Source organism: Indicator indicator, chromosome 6 (genome assembly GCF_027791375.1).
Source record: "Indicator indicator isolate 239-I01 chromosome 6, UM_Iind_1.1, whole genome shotgun sequence".
NCBI lineage: Eukaryota > Metazoa > Chordata > Aves > Piciformes > Indicatoridae > Indicator > Indicator indicator.
Window position 1 is genome coordinate 22,577,020 of NC_072015.1, and position 21,615 is coordinate 22,598,634.

The window sequence follows — 21,615 nt, forward strand, 5'->3', positions numbered from 1 at the left end:
ACATTGTGTTTTTTTTCCTGGTATCTTCTTCCAACAAACAGTAAACTCAACCAGCATTACCAACTTGCATTCATGACGTACAGTTCTAGAGATATCAGCCAATTTGTTAAGTATTTGTGCAGTGCCTGCATAGAGGGAACCCAGCTGCATCTGGGGCATATTTGCCTTGTGTGCAAATCCAGAAAAATAATTCTGTTGGTTTCTCAACTGAAGTTCTAGTCCAAAGACTGTTTATTGTGACTTTTTTGTTCTGTTCTGACATCTCATAAACTAAATTATGATCCTGAGCCACATAATTTTTTTCATTAGAGAGAAAACTGTATCACCAGCCTCTGTGATTGCAGAAAGTCCTGAATGTAATCATCTCCATTGATTAGACTTAAGACAGAACACTAGGGAATCTGCAAGTCACAAAACTTTCAATATGTTACAAATCATAATTAGCTCTTTTTTTTTTTAAATTATGACATTATCAAATGTATATGAATTAATTGAAAAGCCTCATTGGGCCTTTAATCTAAAAAGAGCAACAAAATAATCCATTGCTAACTTGGTACCACATCAAATGCACTTGCAAAGGGACACAAAGACTTCTACAGTAATTTAGGGAAGGATAATGATAGGAAAGCAAAAATATTTAAACACCAGAATTAGCAGAAGTTTCTTACAGATTGGTGTCTTTAAATAAGTTAACTCCAGCATCTAAGAAGGTGTAAGCTCTACCTATCTGTCCTAGCCTTGGCATTTGTACAGGTATTGTCTCATGTGGAGCCGTGTAACAAGGCATGAGGATATAGCACACCTCTGGTGACAACCAGTAAAAAGCTGCTTTTCTCTACCAATCCACATCTTTTTCTGAAGCTTTAAGAATTCACTTCCTTTGACAGTTTGGTTGAACTTAACCAGAAGGTTGAAAATGTAAGGATGGAAGCAGGATAAGATTTGTATGCATTATGCATGAATTGACATTGCAAAATCTTCAGTTTTTACAAATTGGATAGTAACAATGAGAGAAAGAGCAGGACAAAGAATAGGATAAGTTTGGAGATATGTTCTGCAAAGCATATCATCATTGAAGGCTTTGTATCTACAGGTTTACACTCAGTAAGTTTTAGAGAGTATCACCTAAAAGTCATGACAGTTCTCTGAGTCTGAAGACTGTTATATTACCGTATAAGATCTTTGGAGGTTATACTTTAATTCTATAAGCCATGGGACAAATGCAGGCTTTTGCACACGTACTCTAAATATTCTAAAATATTTTTATTTCATGCCTTGCTCAGAATCAGTTTTTCCTTCTCTTTCTGTAAGGTATATAAGAATGTTTGTCTTCATTTCCATCTAGTCATTAAGTTTAGTTCAATATTTAATATAATAGAAGTCAAGAAATTCAATAATAACGCAAGAGAAAGCAAAGCTAGAATTTTTAAAAAAAAATTTAGGGGGATTTTATTTTCCTCTGGTAATATTAACGAGATGTGAAAGGATGCAATCTATTAACCTAAAATGTGGCATAACAGAGGAACAAATTTTAGTCTTTTTAAAATAAACCTTATGATAGCTGATGTTGACTCTATTGAAGAAATCTGCTGTGAACACAAATGTATCTAGAAAAACTTAGATATGTGTAATATAAATAACAAAAGGAAAGTAATACTGATGCACACTTTCATGTGAATTTCAGATTTTATCTAAAGAGAGATAAATACAAGCTTAAATACTTTGTTCAGTTTTCCAGTGCAATGGCAAAGTAAAATAAAAAAAATGTTCGTAGTGCATTTTTGACTTTGCAAAAAGAAAGAGCAAGGTTTAGCATATGCTTATATGAAAGACTGTGTATTCAAATATTTTGTATTATTTGTGCATGTCAGTGTGTATGTATATGCAAAGACATTCTGTTATCTCTTTTTGAGCAAAAAGGCACAAATATCAACATTATTAGCCAAGATCAACATCTGGTTTCCTTAGGCCACAGAAATTGTGCTGAAAATAGGTGCAGCAAAATCCATTTATAATCATTCTTGTGTCCTTTAACTACAAGCACAAAATACTGCATTTTGAATAGACAGTTATTTTTTTCCCCAGAATAAGCCCATAGGCACATGTCCTGAACTGAATCCTCTTCATTTTCCAGAGGTTTTGCTACACGATTTTAAATATTATTTAACCATTGTGGTTAAGATGGTAATAACACTTTTCTGAAGTTTACATTGGCAAAACTTCCATTAGAAAAGCAGTAGAATTGTAGAAATCCTACAGAAATTTATCCCACTACAGAAAGAGCTTTTCTAAGTTGTTTTAAACAAAACCATTCTTCTTTCCCACACTTTGGAACAAGTCTTGCTATGAATACTTTTAATTAGAATATTTTAAATTTTACAAAATCTTCAATATTTTATTTCTATTTCTCATGGTTTAACCCCAGCCAGCAACTAAAGCCCCTCACAGCTGCTCACTTACTCCCCCTCAGTGGGATGGAGGAGAGAATTGGTAAAGTAAAAGTGAGAAAACTTGTGGATTGAGATAAAGACAGTTTAATGGGTAGAGCAAAAGCTTTGTACACAAAGCAAAACAAAGAATTTATTCACCACTTGCATTCAGCAGGCAGATGTTCAGCCATCTCCAGGGAAGCAGGACTTCGTCACACTAACTTGTGAAGACAAACCTCATCACTCCAAACTTCCCCTGTTCCTCCTCTTCACCTCAGCTTTATAGTTTGAGCATGACATCGTACGGTATGGAATATCCCTTTGGTCAGTTGAGGTCAGCTGTCCCAGTTGTGCTCCCTCCCAATTTCTTATGCATCTTCAGTCCACTTGCTGGTGGGGTGGTGTGAGGAGCAGAAAAAATCTTGATTCTGTTCAAGCACTGCTCAAAGTAACTAAAAAAAAAATCCTTGAGCTATCAACACTGGCTCCAGCACAAATCGAAACAGCCTCATACAACCTACTGTGAAGAAAAATAACTCTACCCTAGCCAACATCATCACACCATTGTATTTACATTTTTCATAATAATGAGAGAAATTGTAAGCTAAAGGGGGAGTTCTTAAAATGTCAACCAGTAGCAGCAAAACATATCCTATAAAAGATGTTTCATAAACTTACAACTTCTAAGGTTTACATTTCCCACTGGTCTACAGAGATTTTTTTTTCTGTATTACAAGTAATAAGCAAAATTTAAAATAAAAGAAAATATTTTTTCCAGCATGCAAATTGTGATTTATAGAAGTGTAAAGATAATCCTTGTACTGAAGATCCTAAACTCTACATGATAGAGGGGTTTTTAATTTTTTTTTTCACCCAAGCAAAGCAGAATAAGTAACATTGCAACATATTGCAACCTGTTGAAAAACTGAATAATTTAAATAGAATTAATGAAAACAATTGTAAACACAGCTTGTGTAATACTTCTTCAATAACTATTTACAAGTCAACTAAAGAGACAGACTAGTGAAAAAAATGGAGAACTGGAACGGTATGCATTCAGTATCCCTTGACAAGTGGCATAAAAAAACCAGATGAAACAAAACTGAAAAGATAAAAGGTAACCTAGTTTAAATAGTTATGGTGGGAGGTTGGGGTTGGGTTTGTTTTGTTTTGTTTTGTTTTGTTTTCAGCAGTTGTTTAAACTGCTTATTTACAATCAAGCCTTTCAATTACAAATGATTTGTTAGAGTAATATGTACCTGGGCTTTGTCTCTCTCTTTCCGTTTTTGAACTGCTATTTGAGGGCCTTACTTTATATGGCTGGACTAATACTGTTGCACAAATTGCTACCTTTTGAAGGCTGTGGTGTGAACCTGCCTTAGTAGCTGCCACTTTAGCACCACAATAAAAAATACCTTTCATAAAACAACTCTTCTCCTTTCTGAAGGAATAATGAAATGAAGCAAAATAAAAAGACTTGATTATATGTTTTGCCAGATGAGTTAGTTACACTTTGGGGACTTTTTCTCCCCTGCAAACTCACAGTTTCAGAGCTGTTGAGGTGAGATGGGTGCACAAGGTGCATAATTGCTATACTGTTCCCCCAGAAAATGCCCTGTCCTCTCCAAGGGCCCAGTGACACCCTTGTCACCATAGCAAATCTTGCTATTGTGTGGGGTTTCCTCAATACTGCCCCTGCTCCCCAGTTGCACTGGGGCTCCTCTTCTGCCCTTCTACCCTGCCCACCCAGCTCTGGGGGCTCTCATAGAGCTTCCTACTCTTTTCTCTCCCTATCTTCTATCTGAAGAAAAGTGAAAGGGGGACACTAGGTGACATTTCTTCTATTAAAATAGAAAGATGGGGCACACTCCTGTAATGGTTTGAGTCAGACCAAAAGGGGTCAAACTGAACCAGCAGGTTACCTTATTTTCCCAACACAGAAGTGAGGGGAAAGTAACACACAAAAACTCACAATTGAGACCAAAAAAAAAAAAAAAAAAAAGGTGAGATAAGAATAGAGTTTACTGATCAAAATCAGATAAACAGTACAAAATGCATAATTACCTTAGTCTATTTGCAGAAAAAGCATGGCACAAAGCAGCAGCAAGCAGAAGCCAGCAAGCCAAAAGCCCAAGCCAGAAAACTATTCCCCCATCCCTCCTTGTCCTGCTGCCATCCCAGCAGAAAAGAACTATTTCCAAAGAATCCAGAACCCAGAAGAAGCAACTGGAACAGAAAACCTCCTATGTTGCAATCTGAATTTCAAGCCCCATAATACTTTGCTCCATTCTGCACTTTCATTTTTGAAGCTGGCATGACTGCAGCATGGTATGAATAACAGCAGCAGGTTCAACTCAATCCATGACAGCTCCCTGCAAGGTATCATGTGAAGGGATGAATGCCTACGCTGGTGTATTTGCATATCCCTGACTTCACTTTATCCATATATTAGGCTAAAAGTGGTTTTCTTCATTGCTTAGACGTCCAGTGTAGTGTCAGCATAGCTGTATAGGTTTAATTTTTACATTGTTATTAACCAAGCAGACAACCTATTTTAACTTGGAAAAAATACATCCTGTGGTTAGGTTCTTGTCATTCCTATGAAAGCCACTCTTGGCAAATATTTCTTCAAACTTTCAGTCCCCCTAAAGTCATGGAGTACATTTTTTTTTTCTGACTAAAAGCCAGTTATCTTCAGCATGGATGTCCACCCTCACTGTCTTGAGCCTAGTCAAATGGAGATGGTCATCACACCAGTTTCATTTAAGTATTTCCTTGCCAGCACCATTTTTATTTCAGCTACTGAGTTCCTTTTTTGTTTTCCATCAAACTGCTTACTAGTAAAATTAAACTAAAACCAGTGTTTTTGTGCATATGACAGCTCTGATGTAGCTAACGTAAAGTTCTCACCATGCAGAGAAGACATAGTGGAAGGGAGAGCATCTTGAATGGCATGCAGAATTAGATTGTCATTCAGAGACACAGTTGTCTTTCCCACTGTTGCCTAGGGGGGAAACAGAGTGGGAAAAATGGCCCTCTGTTTTTATGCTCTGTCCATCCTGTGAATAAACAGAAAGATTTCAATCCCCAGGGTTTTACATGTTATACCAGAAGTATAAAGTCTCACATTAAAGACATTGTTAAAAGTAGCCTTCTTCTAGTTGGGAATTCACACTAAAGAAAACACCAAACATTTCTTACATATCTGCTATTTGACCTTTTGGACTATAATATGTTACAATTTGATGCTATGATATCAGTGAAGCAGTAAAGTGTCGGTAATGCAAGGGTCCTAATGCCAGGTACAATCCATCACTTAATATACCTAAGAATATGAATAAACTGAGGCTGAAGGCAATAAGAAATATTTTAGAAACAGAAAAGTGGATATTTAGCTCTTCTTTCTCCAAGAAGGCTAGAATGAGATGCAGTTTGTTGCTACGAAAGTGCTCTCTGAGGCTTTGCCTTTCTTGTTACACATATCTTCAGTTTTATCCCCAGCTGATTGGTGTGCCACGTAACTAGGTCTGGGAGAGGAAGAGTTCCTACAGAGAGAGTGTTGGATACTGATAATCTCAGATTTTGTGAAGTTTTACCTGGGAACGTGAAAATGTCAGAATCACAAATTGTCTTCTCTCTCCTCTTTATCACAGACATTGCCTTCCCCAGTCCCCTTTCTCAAAAAAAAAAACAAAAAAAACAAACCACCCAGCTGTTGCTTGCTTGACAGAAAAGCTTTCAGGCTTGTGAACACAATGGAAAGACAGTTGTTCAACTTATTCTTTTAGATGTGCACTGGTTTCTCACCCTATGTCAGGGCTTAAGCTATATAATGCATAAAATTACTGGTTTTAGAAAAGGCGAAGATTTAATTCTTTATTCAGAAGTAATGAGATTATAATTTAAAGACAAATGCTTCTTAACAATTATTAGTCAGGTAATGAGAAAGGTCTAGTATTTGTCTAGAAACCCCACAGCAATCTGGAACTTCATTTTAATAGTGTGACCTATGGAGATGTTCGACTTTTTCATATCATTCAAATCTTGAGTCTTGTATGTTAAAGATTCAGAAGATGAAACCATTATTTAGCTGCTGAATATCTGATTGAGGCATATGAGATTGTGTCAATAGAAATAATTTTGAAAACTAGATAGGACTCATACATGTTTACAGCAAGAAGCCAACAGTCAAAAGAGCACCTGCAGCCTCCTGTGAAGGAGTTTAACTGTCTGGGTTTTCACAAATAACAGGCACTCATGAAGGTACTTAACAGTGAAACATTGGTATTCAGCAGATTTTTCACTGCTCTCCTGAGTACTGATACTGCAGTGCTACCATTTTAATGAAAAAAAAAAATCTGAAAAATTTACCTAGCCTAAAAAATTGAGTTACAATGCCAAGTACTTCAGGAAATCCAGCCCTAGCCATGAGTAAGGTACAGCAGGCTGGAGGGTTAGTGCAGCTGGGAATGCTCTGAAACATCTGTAAAGCAAAACTCACAGAAGATTATGCTGCCATGTTATCTAATGCAGCTTAAAAATAAATCCACAAATAAATAACATTTGGGGTTCGAATGCTTCCTCAGCTCCAGAACAAAAGTACCTCTACCTTTTCTTTTGCATTTCTGTCCCAATAGATCAGGTATGTGTCAGTCATCATCTTTACAAAAGTTTATTGTCTCTTTCTGTATATCAAAAGCACCAAAAAAAAAAAAAAGAAAAAAAAAGGAAAATGTAGTTATATTTAAGTACAAAAGTATCCATTTGCCATTCAAAAACACAAGTAAAGATTTTAACTGGCAAACCCACTTCAATGGTAGAAAAGGCTGGCCGGAGAGAGGTAACGCAGAGTAATCTGCTGCTGCTGCATGGACAGTCAGAGCCGGGCACACTCTGCGCTGTCCCAATTAAACATTGATTAACAGGCTACAGCGCGGCTTTGTAGCCGGGACCGGTTGTTGCGTGGCACCTTACCCCCGGGGACCTGCGCCCCTCTACGGAGCATCCAGCCTCAGCAGCGGTGCGGCGGGAACGCGCCTGACACAAAGAGGAGCGCGCCCATCCCCGCCGCATCGAGCCGCAGGCTTTGCGCGGCCAGAGAACGAAACTCACGCGGCAAATTGACGCCCTTATCTCGGCAAAACTTTCAGCCTCTGGTGTGTGGGGCTGGGCCCAAAGGCCCGGTTTGCCCCACTTTTCCTCCTGACAGCCGCTTGCACCTCGCTGCGCCAGGCTACTTCAGCCCCGGCGAGGCCAACAGAGTGGCCGCCGTGGGGCTCGGCGACACTCGTGGGTCTGCCCCTTTCTTCCCACCCCGTACATCCGTACCGGCGGCGGGAGGGGCGGGCAAAGGCGATGCGCGGCCGCTCCAGGTACCGCAGCCCCCAGGCAAGCGGCGACTAGCTGCGCTCTGCTCCTGGCCCGGCGGGGGAGCTACAGGAGGTGCCCCAGTCCGCCCCATCGCCGCGGTCTCCGAGGACGGAGGCGTACGGCCGCCATGTGAGAGAAACGGGGGGCCGCGGCGGAGCCCGCCCCCGGGGCGGCGGGGCCGGATCCGCTGGCCGCCGCGCCGCGCTGCAGGCTCTCCAGGTCCGCGCAGGCGGCGGCGGGCGGGCAGCAACAAGGCGACGCCGGCCGGCCGGCCGCCCGCGGCCCCGCCATGGAAGCCGCGCGCGGGGCGCAGCTCGCCGCCCCGAGCCGCTGGCGTGGCTGAGCCTGGCTCCAGCACAGGTAGGGAGGCGCCGGGCCGGGGCGCAGGGAAGACTGCCCGGCTGAGGAAAGGACTGGTCCCGGCATACCCGCGATCCCACCGGGAGGGTGTCGGGCGGCGCTGCACGGCCCGCCGGAAAGTTTGGGCGGGCGGCGCGGTGCCTCGGCTTTCCCGCGGCGGGCGGAGCGCACTGCTCCGCGGTGCCGCCGCCGCTGCGGGCCGGGGAGGCGCGCGGGAGGAGAGAGAGGCTTTTAAATGGCTTTGAGGAGCGGTGCCTCGGTGGTGGGCCCGTGTGAGAGGCTGGCGCTCCTTCGTTTATGGTAGCCGGAGCAGTGTACGTATTTTGGTTTGCTGTTTATTTGGTTTGTTGTTTGTTTTTGGGAAGTGGGGGTGTTTGTTTGGTTCTGGTGGTGGTGTTTTTGGTTTCTGTTTTGATTTGGTTTTTTACCGATTTGGTGTGCAGCGTCTTAAGGACGGGAGCCGTGAATTTTGTTGAACTCCTGAAGGATGTGGGTTAAATGACCCGCTGTAGCGGAAACTCTTAACGGTTCTGCTTTCCATTAAACACGGGGAGAAAGGCGATGCGTGCTTGAGGTAGTTCAGAAGAGAGGTAGTTTGCCTCTGTTCGCTTTTACGTGCCTGTTTTTATGTGTCTTTAACAGAAATGTGCTCACCAGTAGGTATTTTTTCAGAGGAAAGGAAAAAGCAAACCCACACCTCAAAACAACAAACACACACACACACACACACAAATCCTAAACCAACAAAAAGCCCCAACGACATATTAAATGAGAGGTTATTGAAAATAGGAGGTAGATGAAAATCAACGTGCATGCAGTCAGTGAATAGGACTCAATCGGGTGATGTCTGTTCCAGACTCTGCTGTGTTTTGGGGAGCTCCATTTAATTCAGTATGTGTCTGTCCTCTTCACATGTCATTTGAAAGGAAAAATAACCTCCAAACCTGTGTGTTTTGCATGTATCTGTATTTGCAAATCCCAACTCCCCAGAGTTCTGTGTGGTGCTGTCACAGAGCTGAAGACGCCCGGTCTGTGTCCAGAGCTCTGCTATTTATAAGACTTTGCAGAGCGAGGGAGAAGGAGGAGGGATGCAGCAGCAGGCTGTTGCCTTTTGCATAAACTACCGAGGCAGGTTGCATATTGTTTGAGATGTTGCATCAGTGGAAGGAAGAGGGGGGGGGGGGGGGGGGAAGTGCAGAAGCTGAAGTGTTCCTAATGCTTCTCTTCCTAGGAGACTGGGGATCTGTGAAGCGCTACCCTCCAATGTGAATGCAGTGTCCCCTGTGGGATGCAGTAGGGGATGCCCAGCTCTACTGCAATGGCAATTGGAGCTCTCTCTAGTTCTCTTCTCGTAACCTGCTGCCTCATGGTTGCCCTCTGTAGTTCCACTATACCTGTACAAAAACTGGCCAAGGCTCAAGACAAACAGGAGATAAAGGCAAGCCAGGAAAAGAGGGATCACACATCTACAAGGGACAGCCAGACAAGCCCAGGAAAAATGAATGAGATCGGCAGAAGTGGGAGGGAAGAGGGTAGCAGGGACTGGAAGAGCAAAGGAAACAGGAACTACTCGAACAAGGAGTCTTGGACTAAGCAAAAGCAGGCTTGGAACAGCCAGGGGACGAGCAGTAAATCTGGGAGCATTCAAGTGCAAGAGCAAAGGGATGCCGCTCCCGAGGAACCTCAGGTGGCTGAGGATTCTCTTCCAGAAGCTGTTGCGAGCGTCACTCCTGAGCCGCCGGAGGAGTACGCCTATCCAGACTACCGTGGGAAAGGCTGCGTGGACGAGAGCGGCTTTGTATATGCCATCGGGGAGAAGTTTGCGCCAGGCCCCTCAGCCTGCCCCTGCCTCTGCACAGAGGAGGGCCCACTGTGCATACAACCCGAGTGCCCTAGGCTCCACCCTCGATGCATCCATGTGGACACCACGCAGTGCTGCCCGCAGTGCAAAGAGAGGAAGAACTACTGCGAGTTTCGAGGGAAAACCTACCAGACCCTAGAGGAGTTCATGGTAAGGGCTGAAGCCAAAAGTAATTTTGTGGGTTCTCGTCTTGTTTCGAGTGGCACTGTATTTTTCAAGTGCTTTCTCAGTGGGTGTTCTGGCCTCTCGCTCCCATTTTCATTTCTGTGTTAATACTAATTCTGCAGTGCTGTAAAATATTCCCCTTAAACATGACCCTTCTTGCTCTATGATACTGTAACATATTTAAGTGAGGGGGGTGATCATTATTAATTCCTTTGGTATTTACAGTAAAACATGCTACTTGAAAAGATGCTGCCCAGTGGTGATGTGGGGTTTATGAAAATTTTCAGCAATACATTTCCTTGTTTAACTGTTAACTGAAATGTCCACCTTGCAGTGACTGAGCAGGATTTTGCAGACTGACTTCTATTCCTAGTAATAAGTCTGTGATACTACCTTTTTTGTGATTGCCATTTATCTTTTGCTTTTAAACCATTCAGACTGCACTGCCAAGTCTGTGTAATGTTTGCTTTCTGAGAATTACTGTGGGCCTTCTTGTTAATAAAAGCATGGTTCGCAATCTATATTACAGTGATACCTAAACAAAGGACTTAAAAAGCTTAATGTTTAGGGAAGTCCTTTTAAACTAGGGCCTTTTAGCATCATTGTGCAAGGCCAGTATCATCGAAAATGCAACTTATTACAGTTCACTGAAGAGTCTTGAAGTTGGGGGCAATTTCCTGCCAGCAGGCTCAAAGCATTTACTTGCAAATGTTTGTTAGATGCAGGGCTGATCCAAAAGCCATTTCTGAACACACCAGAGATGTTTGAGCTGAATATGTTGAAGGGAGTAGGAAATCGAGTTCAGGGTTCTGGAAACTTGAGCCCCTCTCAGGTTGGAGAAAAAAGATGCATTAGTGAAGGCTGTAAATAAGTTGCCACTGCTGCTCTCTGTGATATTTACATGTTCTTGGAAACAGCTTTGATTCATAATATTTTTCCATTTTCTTCAACCTAATAAAATACATAAATAACTGAGCAGAATTCCTCTCTAGGGAATAAATCACAATCTCTTTTGGCAGTAATGTGCAGAGCACTGGTGGATTTCAGAGTGTGGTGGAAAGCATCATATCATCCTTGCTTTTTCCATGTCACCTTCAAGGATTACATTCAGCTTTGGGGTGGCAGTTTTCTACTTCAAGAGTGAGAAGATAATTTTAACAGCGGCTAGTTGGTGTGATATTTTCAGATCCGGATTGTGAGATCCTTTCTTTTCCAGCAAAGTTAATTCTGTGAGAGAGCAAAAACAGTAGTGCTTCTGCACACATTCTCTGTAGGCCAGTTTTAAAAGTTCCTCGTTCCTCATTCACATTCTTCTAGCGACCTGTATTTCTTTGACTTTTTATATAGTGGTGTTGCAGGAATGGCTGTAAATAACTTCTTGTGTTAGGTGTGTAGTAAGAAAATAAAACTTTAGGGCTACCTATTATGTTTGAACATCACTGGCAGCATTGGTAGAAAGGGAATGCTGAACAGTGACATTTACAGAAATGTCCTGAAAAGACTTTGTCATTCATTTTTCTTTTTAACCCCATTTGGCCGTCAGCCCTTGCATTACTAACTTGTGTTAGCCAGCTTTGGAAGCACAAGTGAGAAGGGACACCTGCTCAGGATATGCAAGGAAAGTTGCCAAAGCAGTTAGACAGTGGAACTATTTATTTTGCTGTGTGGACCTTGATTTTTCATTGAGCATCAATGTTGGTTCCAAGATTGTGAGCACAAAACTGTAAATGTAGCTGTTACCCATGTCACTGCAATCACTGAAGATGTCTGTCAAGGTACAGATGTAGTGAGATTGCTGCATCTCAGTGGAAGCTGTTGCAAATGAGAGTAATTGGACACAGTTTCAAAGGGCATTTTACAAGTTTAAAGTTGATGGTCTTGGAGAGACTACTAATAGGCAATCTCTTGACTGAGGTCAGAAAGGGAGTTATAAATGGATAGCGATATGATTTTTCTGTGTCTGCACCTGTGGTTTGTGGCAGAGTACCAGACGTCACTAAAGAAATTAAAAAGTCACCTCCTAACTTTTAAGTGGTGTTAGCTGCACAAGTATTTATGTATAGAGGTGTAAATATGCATGCACCTTTGGGAGTTCGCATATATAAAAATTCATATATGGCTTGACATGGCAAAAAGTTGCCCTAACAGGAGGCAGTGCTAACTCAGAAGCTGAATGTGACAGGAAATGGGAGATATGATACATTTCTTCTTTGATTCCCAGTCTTTCCTGCAAGCTTTGCTGGGGTGTGTGTATGCATGTGTTTCTATTTTCAGAGACATTAATATTGACACAAAACACAGCATAGGTGTGGGAGAAAGATGAGGTCCTCATAAAGTTCTTCAACACCAGTTTACTTTCCTGTGAGTTTGATGAGGCAGGATCACAGAAGAACCACGACATCCTTATGAGTAGAACAGAGAGCAAAAGCCTTAGTTGGTGAAATCCTGTAAGAATAAAATCCTGCACTGGAGCTGGAGATTGCTGAGTACATTCTCCACCAGGGGTTTTTCAATATTACAGTAACATTTGAAAATGCAGCCTGACTTACAAAGTCGTAACATCACAAGGACCATAAATTATCTTCAGAAGTGTCTAATGTTTGGGAAAGACCTAAATTCTTGAAGTTCTTGCTCTGTGCGTGCTTTTTAGAATTTCTATGTTACCAAAAACTGTCTTTATTTGTGAGTAAGATACTTGGAAATATGGAAGTCAACAATTCCAAATGAAATTTGTTACAACCTGACGATATATAAAACCCAACGAACAACCGTTTAGTCCAAAGATGAGGAGATAAATTGTGGGTTTCCCTTGAGCATGTTGATCCTGGACCTGCTGGTCTCAACAGGGAGAGCAGAAATACAACTGACAGAGCAGTTGCGAGGAGGTGACCACTGCCACAGTGTGGACAAAGTAGCCCAGACCTGCAGAGCTGGTGGCTATTTATTGAGATGTAGATGAAGTTCCACGTTCCCACAGCCTTGTTAAGTGGCATTGTTAAGCCCACAGATTCATCTTTATTTTAAGAGGGGCCCTTCTCCCCAGTTGCCTTCCCATCCATTTCAAAGATGCAACAATTTGTTACTTTTTTACTCCCATCCTTTTCTCACACAGTTCTGAGGTACAACATCTCTTAGCATCTCCTGGGCCTCACAGACATGAAGGCCATCTAAACTTTGCATTATTACTACCTTTTTTGGGCTCCCACAATAAATGTTGACTCTAGTACCATTTCAGTAGCCAGTGTGGTTCACTTATATCCCTGAGATGAGCTTTGTAGAAATAAGCATATGGACACCTGGATTAACGCTGCTACTGTTATTCATAGTGGTGGGCTGTACAGATGACAGTACTTATTAAAGGTGTGCTGCATGTCTTGAAATCCCATGATCTGTTACTTAGGAAAGGTATTAATGGCTGCAATACCACATTACCACTGTACTTCATTCATGAAAATTGTTGTCTTCAAGTGTATGTGCTGTATAGAATGGAAATTCGTTCTTCTAAATCACCATTATGAAAAATTAGATCAACTTTGTTTCTTACACAATAGTATTTTCAGTGCTTCATTAAATGGTTTCTTGTTCTAAGAATTTTAAGCTTCTGTCAAATTTGGAATTCTAGTAAACAATCTACTTAATTAGAATATGCTTAAATTTTACAGATGAGAGATTTTAGGCATAACATCTGTGTGCTGTCTTGTTTCCTGATTATCATCAGATACTCTAGTTTGTACGTTAGTTCTAATATTGAAAGACGTGACTACCAAGTGGTGTCCTGGGGGAGGGAATATCTGTTGTTGTAGTTACTGGTCTCCTTGAACTTCAGTGATTGGCATGATTTTCAAATCATGGCAAGAAATGTTAAAAGCAATTGAAAGCCATAGGCTTGCTGCATTGAGCCCGATCCTTGGAACTGAAGTCTGGTAGCTTTGATAAAATAGGATTCCTTAAAAATAACTTTAAAAATAATCAATCCCCCTCAAAAAACTTGTTTTCATAATTTAGTAAGTATTATTTTGGGATATCACTGGAGGTGTTCAAGAGAAGACTGGATGAGGCACTTAGTGCCATGGTCTAGTTGATTGCTTAGGGCTGGGAGATCAGTTGGACTGGATGATCTTGGAGGTCTCTTCCAACCTGGGTGATTCTATGATATAGCTCCAGAGGCAAGGATTCTTATTACTGACTTGCAGAGAGGTAGGAACTCAGGTTTGCTGATGTTCAAAATTTCACATGTGGTTCAACTGTTTATCTAGAACACCTGACCCTCAACTCTGAACACTGAACCAAAAACCTCATTATCCATTGACACTCTAACTCTACAAGTGAGCATAGCACTTCATAAACGATTACAGGACAAAGTTCTTGTCTCAAAGCCTGCAATCAAAATCTTCAGCACTGGGCTGTCAGCCTCCTTGTAGCATTTTATAAATGTGTAGTGTGGTGTTACCCCTGGTAGAGTGTAAAGCAAAGAAAAAAACTGGTAGCAGCTATCAAAGGAAGCCTAAAATAAATAATAGTAGTAAAATCAGAAAGCAACACGGCATGAGACTCTCTTTAGGCATTCTAAGCAGAGGGGAGAGCATAAAAGATATGTGAGTGCATAAGGAAATAACAGACCTGGCAGGTGGGAAGAGAAGTGGCAAAGCATGAATGAGCATTTAGTTGGAGATGATGCTGTGCAAGCATTGGTACATTTGAACTTTGGAAGTGAGAAGTATGTGAAATAGGCAAGCAAGCAGAGAATGGCTTGCAATGATACAGAGAATGATTTGGCAAAAAAATTGCCTAAGAAATAAGGAAAAGAAACAGATGATCTGCAAGTTAGACATCTGGATGATTCTTCACAGAGAATTTTTGGGGTTTTTTTTAATACATTTGAGGTTGCTCTGCATTGGAGAAATGCAACACTTGATTGTTTGCATCATCTGGAAAATAGAATTGTCATGGACTGAGTTGAATCTGCTGCTGTTATTTATACCATGCTGCAGTCATGCCAGCTTCAAAAAATGAAAGTGCTAACTGCAGCAAAGTATTACGGGGCTTGAAGTTAAAGTTGCAACATGGGAGGCTTCCTCTTCTGGTTGCTGCTTCTGGGTTCTGGGTTCTTTTCCGCAGGCATGGCAGCGGAATGGGTGGGAGTTGGGCAGCACTGGTTTTGGCTTTCTGTTTTATGCTGGGTTTTTTTTCCTGTATTTCACTGTGCTGCTTCTGCAAATAGGCTAAGATAAGGTAATCATGCATTGTATTGTTAGATTAATTAGATTATGAACTAAGGTAATTATGCATTGTGATTATGATATCTCATGTTATATTAAACTCTTATCTCTTTATCTGAACCCTGAGTTTTGTCTGTTACTTTTCCCCTCACTTTTGTGTTGGGGGAGCAGGCAGGTTAGCCCTTGCACTAAACCATTACAGGAATGAAAAACGGTCCATAAAAAAAACAACCTCATCTTTAAGTAAACCAAGAATCTGTACAGATTATAGATTTAGAGGATTACCAATAATAACATTCAGCTGTGTTTTCATTCTGCACTCTGAGAACAGATGACAGTGTGGTTTTCTGGAGTAGAGCACTGAGATTTACAGTATATCTTCTATTCTTCTTTAGTGCACATGCTTCCATCTAACTCCAGCTCTTTGCATGGTATGAGAATATGCAAAGCTATGTGCAGTGCCTGATCAGGAACACTGAAGAGGGCAGATGGAATTGTTCATGTGGCAGATGCAGACATTTCAAAGCCCATTTTTTCCTAAATAGTGAAGTAGGTCATTCAAGTATCTTAGGTTATGCCTATTCTGTAGAGTTCTTCAAAACCAGTAACATTTCAGCAGGCAAAAAGGATAACCTGTATTTTGCTTCATTCCTTTTTTTGGATTTCTGTTCTTTTCAGAAATTTACAAGTATTATGAGAACGGTCCAAGTAAAATTCACCTGTGGGAAATACCTGAAGTCAAAGGAATTTTTTTTCCTGAATTCTCATTGCAAATTATTCTTTTTCTTAAGTACAGTATTTTTTGCTAAGTTAGTTTTCTACCCTCTAATAGAAGTAAAACATATTTAATCTAAATTATGAACTTAATTTATTGGAAGTTCATTAGAAATGTCATAGGAAAAAAATTACTTTATTTGTGGTAAGAGTCTAAAGTATTCTTGCTTCCAAGATCCCTTTGATTTTCGCATTTGGTGCACAGATTCAGAACAGGATCTGTGGGTTTCTTCTGATATAGTTCTGTAATTTTGCAGGACCCCAGCATCATTCTCTGCATTATTCAGACCACAAATAGCATTTGTTTTGAAGTGAGTAGAAAAAAGAGGTGAAGGAAAGAACAATGTGGGTGTAAAAGTGGGTATTGCACACTTAAGTAGGCCATTAATTGAAAGATTTAAAAGGTTACTGGATTTGTGTTTCAGGTTTCTCCATGTGAGAAGTGTCGGTGTGAAGCCAATGGTGAAGTGCTGTGCACTGTCTCAGCTTGTCCCCAGACTGAGTGTGTGGATCCTGTGTATGAGCCTGATCAGTGCTGTCCTATCTGCAAGAATGGTAAGTGATGGCCTGCAGAACTAGAAGGGGGCTTCTGTCAGAGAGATCCATGTTGGTCTGCTCTCATTTTGAAAAATAATTCCAATATTTTTCTCTTTTTTTTTTGCCAAACGGAGACTGAAAGGAGTTGTGCATGAATGGTGTCTCTCTCATGTGAGGAGTCAGATCTACCCTTGACTGGGAGGGACTCGGTTGTGTCCTACAGGGTATTTTGTTACCCTGGAGACAATTTGGGTGTTAATATGAGATATTCCTGTAGTTCTGGATACAAATTTTGCATGAACTCATTGTGGAGAAGTTTTACATAGGCACCCAAAATGGAACTCAGGCTCTTCATATTATATACCTTTCAACTTCAAGAGGAAAAGTTGCTTTTGTTCTCTTCTTATTTGGTGCCCTTTCAGAGAGTCTTTTTTTTTTTCCTTTCCTGAGGCAGATCAAATGTACCTTATTGAGTTCATTTAATTTTCATAACTAAATGAATTAAACTCCCAAGTTTAATTGAATATTTTTCATAACTAAATTAGACAGAAAGTGTCTCTACTCCCAGCAATGGCTTACATTAGATCAAAGTCTTGGTCTATTTAGAGGAAAAGATTACGTGGCACACTAGCTCATTACTTATAAAGGAAAATGATAATTTATTAATAGAAATGAAAGCTGCGAAATCTCAAATGAAATTATACTTAAAAAGAAAAAAAGTAATTTAAAAATATTCAGATAATTTACAGCCATATATTATTTCTCTAGAATAGGTAGATTCCATGACATTAGTTAAAACAAACTGATTAAAATTGTAGAAAAGTTAGGGGAGGAGAGGGTGTACAGCATATACTTTCTACAGGTTCAGCAATAGATAATAAAGGACAATTAATTGCATTGGAGGAGTCTCATTTATATGAGTGTAAAAGTAATTGCTTCACATACCTTAATTGGTTGTTAGAACCCTGAAGGAATTTGTTCTCTGCTGTACAGCTTGAGGGCACTTTGCTTTTGGAGATTAGGGCAGGCATTTTGGGGGGCAAAACTGACTAAAGAGGAAGTTCCTGAGAAAGACTGAATTTGGGGACTGGTGATGTGATAGGGTCTGTAGAATACTTTAGCACACACTTAAAGGGAAGAGTCTTCCTGTTGCACTTACAAACTTTTTGTGTGCGCCACATTGCTGTAGCTCCCTAGCTTGCAGTGACTCTTGAGTGTAAGACTTAACTACGTGTTAAATCTGTGTAGTCTTTCCCACTGAATTTCTCCAGCAGTGTTAACATTCTTTGGAGCTGGACTGACTTTCCATTTGTGCACATTCAACATAATGCATTGTGGTAACCATGTCCCCATGGTGGCTTGCCTTTGGATTGAGGTGGTACCGCAGTGCAGGCCTTGACTTTTCTGTTTGTATGAATCCACCTAGGCATTTGCCAGAAATGGGGCCTTTTGCAAAAACTGTACACAAAACATGCCTTAATTGTGAGCAGGCTGCCTTCTCTCACAGCACTAAAGCTGAATTACTTGGATCTGCCTGCAAGAAAAGAGTGGTCTTGTCCTCATCATTTGAATCCCCAACATTACTTGAATATGCCTTGGATATAATCACAAGCTGGCATCCCTGACCCAGTTTCAGACCAAGGTGACCAGAGCTGCCTGTTTCCAGTGGGCTATACTGTCACTTTCTCTGCATGTCAGAGAACCAAGAGTGGCTTTCCTTGTTAACTTTTAGAGGAGGAAAAAAGCTGTTAACAATAACAACAGAACCCAAGATTGTTCAGAAGAAGCTCAGCTTTTCTGCTTCAGCAGCTTTGGTACAATATCAAAAAGAAATTTCAGAGGAATCCTCTTCATCTGGGGTGTGCATTAAAAAAAAAAACAGGCCATTTGCTTTTAGAGCTTGCTTTAAAGCACAGAACACATGCATTTTGCAAGGAACTTTAGTGAATTGCTGAATATTTTTAATTAGATTGGAGTAAAAACCTACTGAGCAGGAAAACCTAGCCTGCCTCATCCACTTGTTCTCAAGCCTACTGGAACAAATGTCCTGTGAATGCGAGTCAAGGAAGCAATCATCACCTTGTGCTTCAGGGTTGATCATTTCAGCAATGACATCATCAACATCATGTTAGTGACCTAGAAGAGCCTGGGTGATGTACAGGGAGCTCAGCTACATAATCTGAGTGGTGGGACAGGTGAAACGATGGAAAGTGCACAAGCAAGGTGACCACTGTCATAACCTGCGTCCCACCCTTGGTAGAGCAATAAAGAGTGAGGAGTGAAGTTTGGTTTCTCTGCATTTACTAACATTTGTGTGTCAAAAATGCACACAATCCAACTCTCATTTCCCTGCCTTTCCTTTCACTTCATAAACACTATCCCAACTTGCCTTGCCTGCTGATTACTGGCAGTGAACCAGCAATGTGAGAGCTGAGAAAATACATCTGTCACTGGGAAGACCACATACAAATGCCTGATTAAGAATTATGGAGAAGATCCAGTGAAAGCCTGTGATTATTAGAAATTAATTCAGTCTCTTGACAGATAACGAGACTCTGTGTTATCCTTTGTGGGAAGGAGGGGTGTAGTTGACTTTCCCAACCTGATTCCACAAAAGTGCTGGCAACACTTCAGATAAGGGACAGATGGGTAGCTGCATATGAGACTTAATCAGCTGCATGCATGTATACATACAGACTTACTTTGAATATAAGAAGCAGTGAATGGAGTGTCCTTGCAGAGAGAAAAAGAGTCTTATGTCCAAGATTCCATAATGTTCTACAGCTGTCAAGAAGGAGTATAGATGCTTCCATAGCTGAGGATTTTGTTTTCTTCTTTGTGGTCAGAGACAGGAAGTACTTTAAAAAAAAGTCTGCTCTGAAAAGTAGCCTATAAAAGGTGACATCTCACTGGGAGAAACTTGGGATGAGGGAAATTTGCCTGTTTTCCATCTTTCAAGTCAGTACAGCTAAGGAGGCTGGTTTTGGTTTATCTTACATATGTACCCTGCAAGGAAGCAAGGTGGGGACAGGGGAGTGGAGCAGAGGCATTCTTGTGGCGGCTTCATGCTTTTGGTAACCAACAGCAGCAGTAACAGAAAAAAAAACAAAATAATCTAGAAAGTAAAATCCCATTTCAGAGTTACATTAAGTATCAGGTGCTCAGTTCAGATCTCCTCCTGCTTTAGAATAGTAGCAACATGTTTACTTCTATGGAAGCCCTCCCTGTTCACAGATGCATCAATAAGCTCAGAATTGGGTACAGACATTTTTACAGTTCCTGTGGAGTGAAGGTAAAGATAATAGGCATACAATTCCCTTTCCATTAGAAAAAGACTGGGCACTTGTCACTGATTCATTTGGGGCAGTGGGAGTGGGTGGAGGGTAATAGAGAAAGTGAATTATCTTGTTAGATTAAATTACCTTGGTTGTCTCTTTCACTTCTGTCTCTAGTATTAAAGCCCTAATAGGCATACACAGTTGAATGCTTCTTTGCATGAAGCGTGCAGCCATGGAGCAGTTGATGGAGTTAAGGGTGGCCCTGCTTGTGCCGGTGTCTTTGTAGGATGATGAGATTAAACCTGCAGCCCACATGGAGCCCAGAGGGGAGGGCATGGTTGCTCAACCAAAAAGCGTTTTGCTCTAACGTCCCCAAGATATATTTATTTCATTATATAGCTGAAAGATTTCCCTAGACAAGAAGAAACTGATCCTGGTGCCTTCTTAGCATTTGTCTATCAGTGCGTCAGTGTTGTTTCTCTGTCTGCAATAGAGAGCTGTGCTTCTCCTGCCAGTGAAGGCTCACAGCCACATAGTTGAAAATATAAGTGCTGATGCCCAAGGGTCGTGTTCTCAGAGCTGTAACATGCACAGGAGATGTCTCATCTGTCCCCCCTGGATGTGCAATAGAGAGGCTTTACTCTGGATGGAGGTGCCTTAGGTGAGATGACTCAAGACCTAATTTCATATTTGGGCTCATAGTCATGGTTTAATTACATGTGTCATGTGCTTGAAATGGTTGCCTCTAGGAAGGGTGAGGTCTAACATAATGCGACCAGATAGCGTGAATGGTCATGGGTTCATATACCCATATGGTTGAGTCTGACTCGCTGGAACTTGCTTTAGTACCTTTATGTACAATTACAGTGTTAAGACGTGAGGTGACTTGAGAGTGCTTCAGAATGACAAATGGGGCAAAAACCTGATAAAGTCTGGCAGAGCTGCTGTCCCTTTTAGTGATTCACCATGAGACTCAAATCTATTAAAAATGGTGCTGGTCAAGGGGTACCATAGCCCATGTAAGCTGTTACCCTCAAAATCCAGGTGAATAGAAGGCATGTTGGACTGAGGGATTTGTTAAGCTTTAGCAAGGCTAAGGACGTTTATTTTGGGAGGATAAAGGGAGAGCTACACCTTGGCAGCTCTTACGTGAGCTGGCTGTTTGTTCTTCCCTGCAGCCCCAACTTTGCTCAAGCACCATGGCAAATCAGACCTGTAAAATTTAATGTCCTTCTGCAGTCTGTTTAAATAAAATATGATATGCCCTCAACCATATATGCCTTGATCTCAGTGATGAAGAATGTGTCATAATGCTGTCCAGATAGATGTCAAGGCAGGACTGTCACAAACATCAGGAATTTAGTTTCTGTGAAATTTAAACAGTGCCTTTTATTGTCATCTCTTCCTCTTTCAATTTTAGTGTTAAATACCTGTTTCAGTCATGCTTTGGCAGCTCATTTATATGTAGCAAAGAAGACCCAGCAGTTTTAAAGCCTGAGAGTGATTCTTCAGTCTACATTAGGTAAGGAATTAAATCAGATGTTGGGGTCATGGTGATCTCTTCTAGATGTAAAATGTGGGAATCATAAAATGATTCTAAAGTCTAGTTTATAAGATTGAAA

The 21,615-nt window shown here is 41.1% G+C and overlaps 1 protein-coding gene across 1 annotated transcript in view; it reads left to right on the forward strand.

Moving 5' to 3' along the window:
* Positions 1 to 9,459: 9,459 nt before the first annotated feature.
* VWC2 (von Willebrand factor C domain containing 2) overlaps positions 9,460 to 21,615 on the forward strand; it is a 48,549-nt gene continuing 36,393 nt past the window's right edge. Inside the window, exons 1-2 of the mRNA XM_054381874.1 lie at positions 9,460 to 10,170; positions 16,604 to 16,733. Coding sequence (XP_054237849.1) covers positions 9,460 to 10,170; positions 16,604 to 16,733 — 841 coding nt within the window. The remainder of the gene's footprint in view (positions 10,171 to 16,603; positions 16,734 to 21,615) is intronic.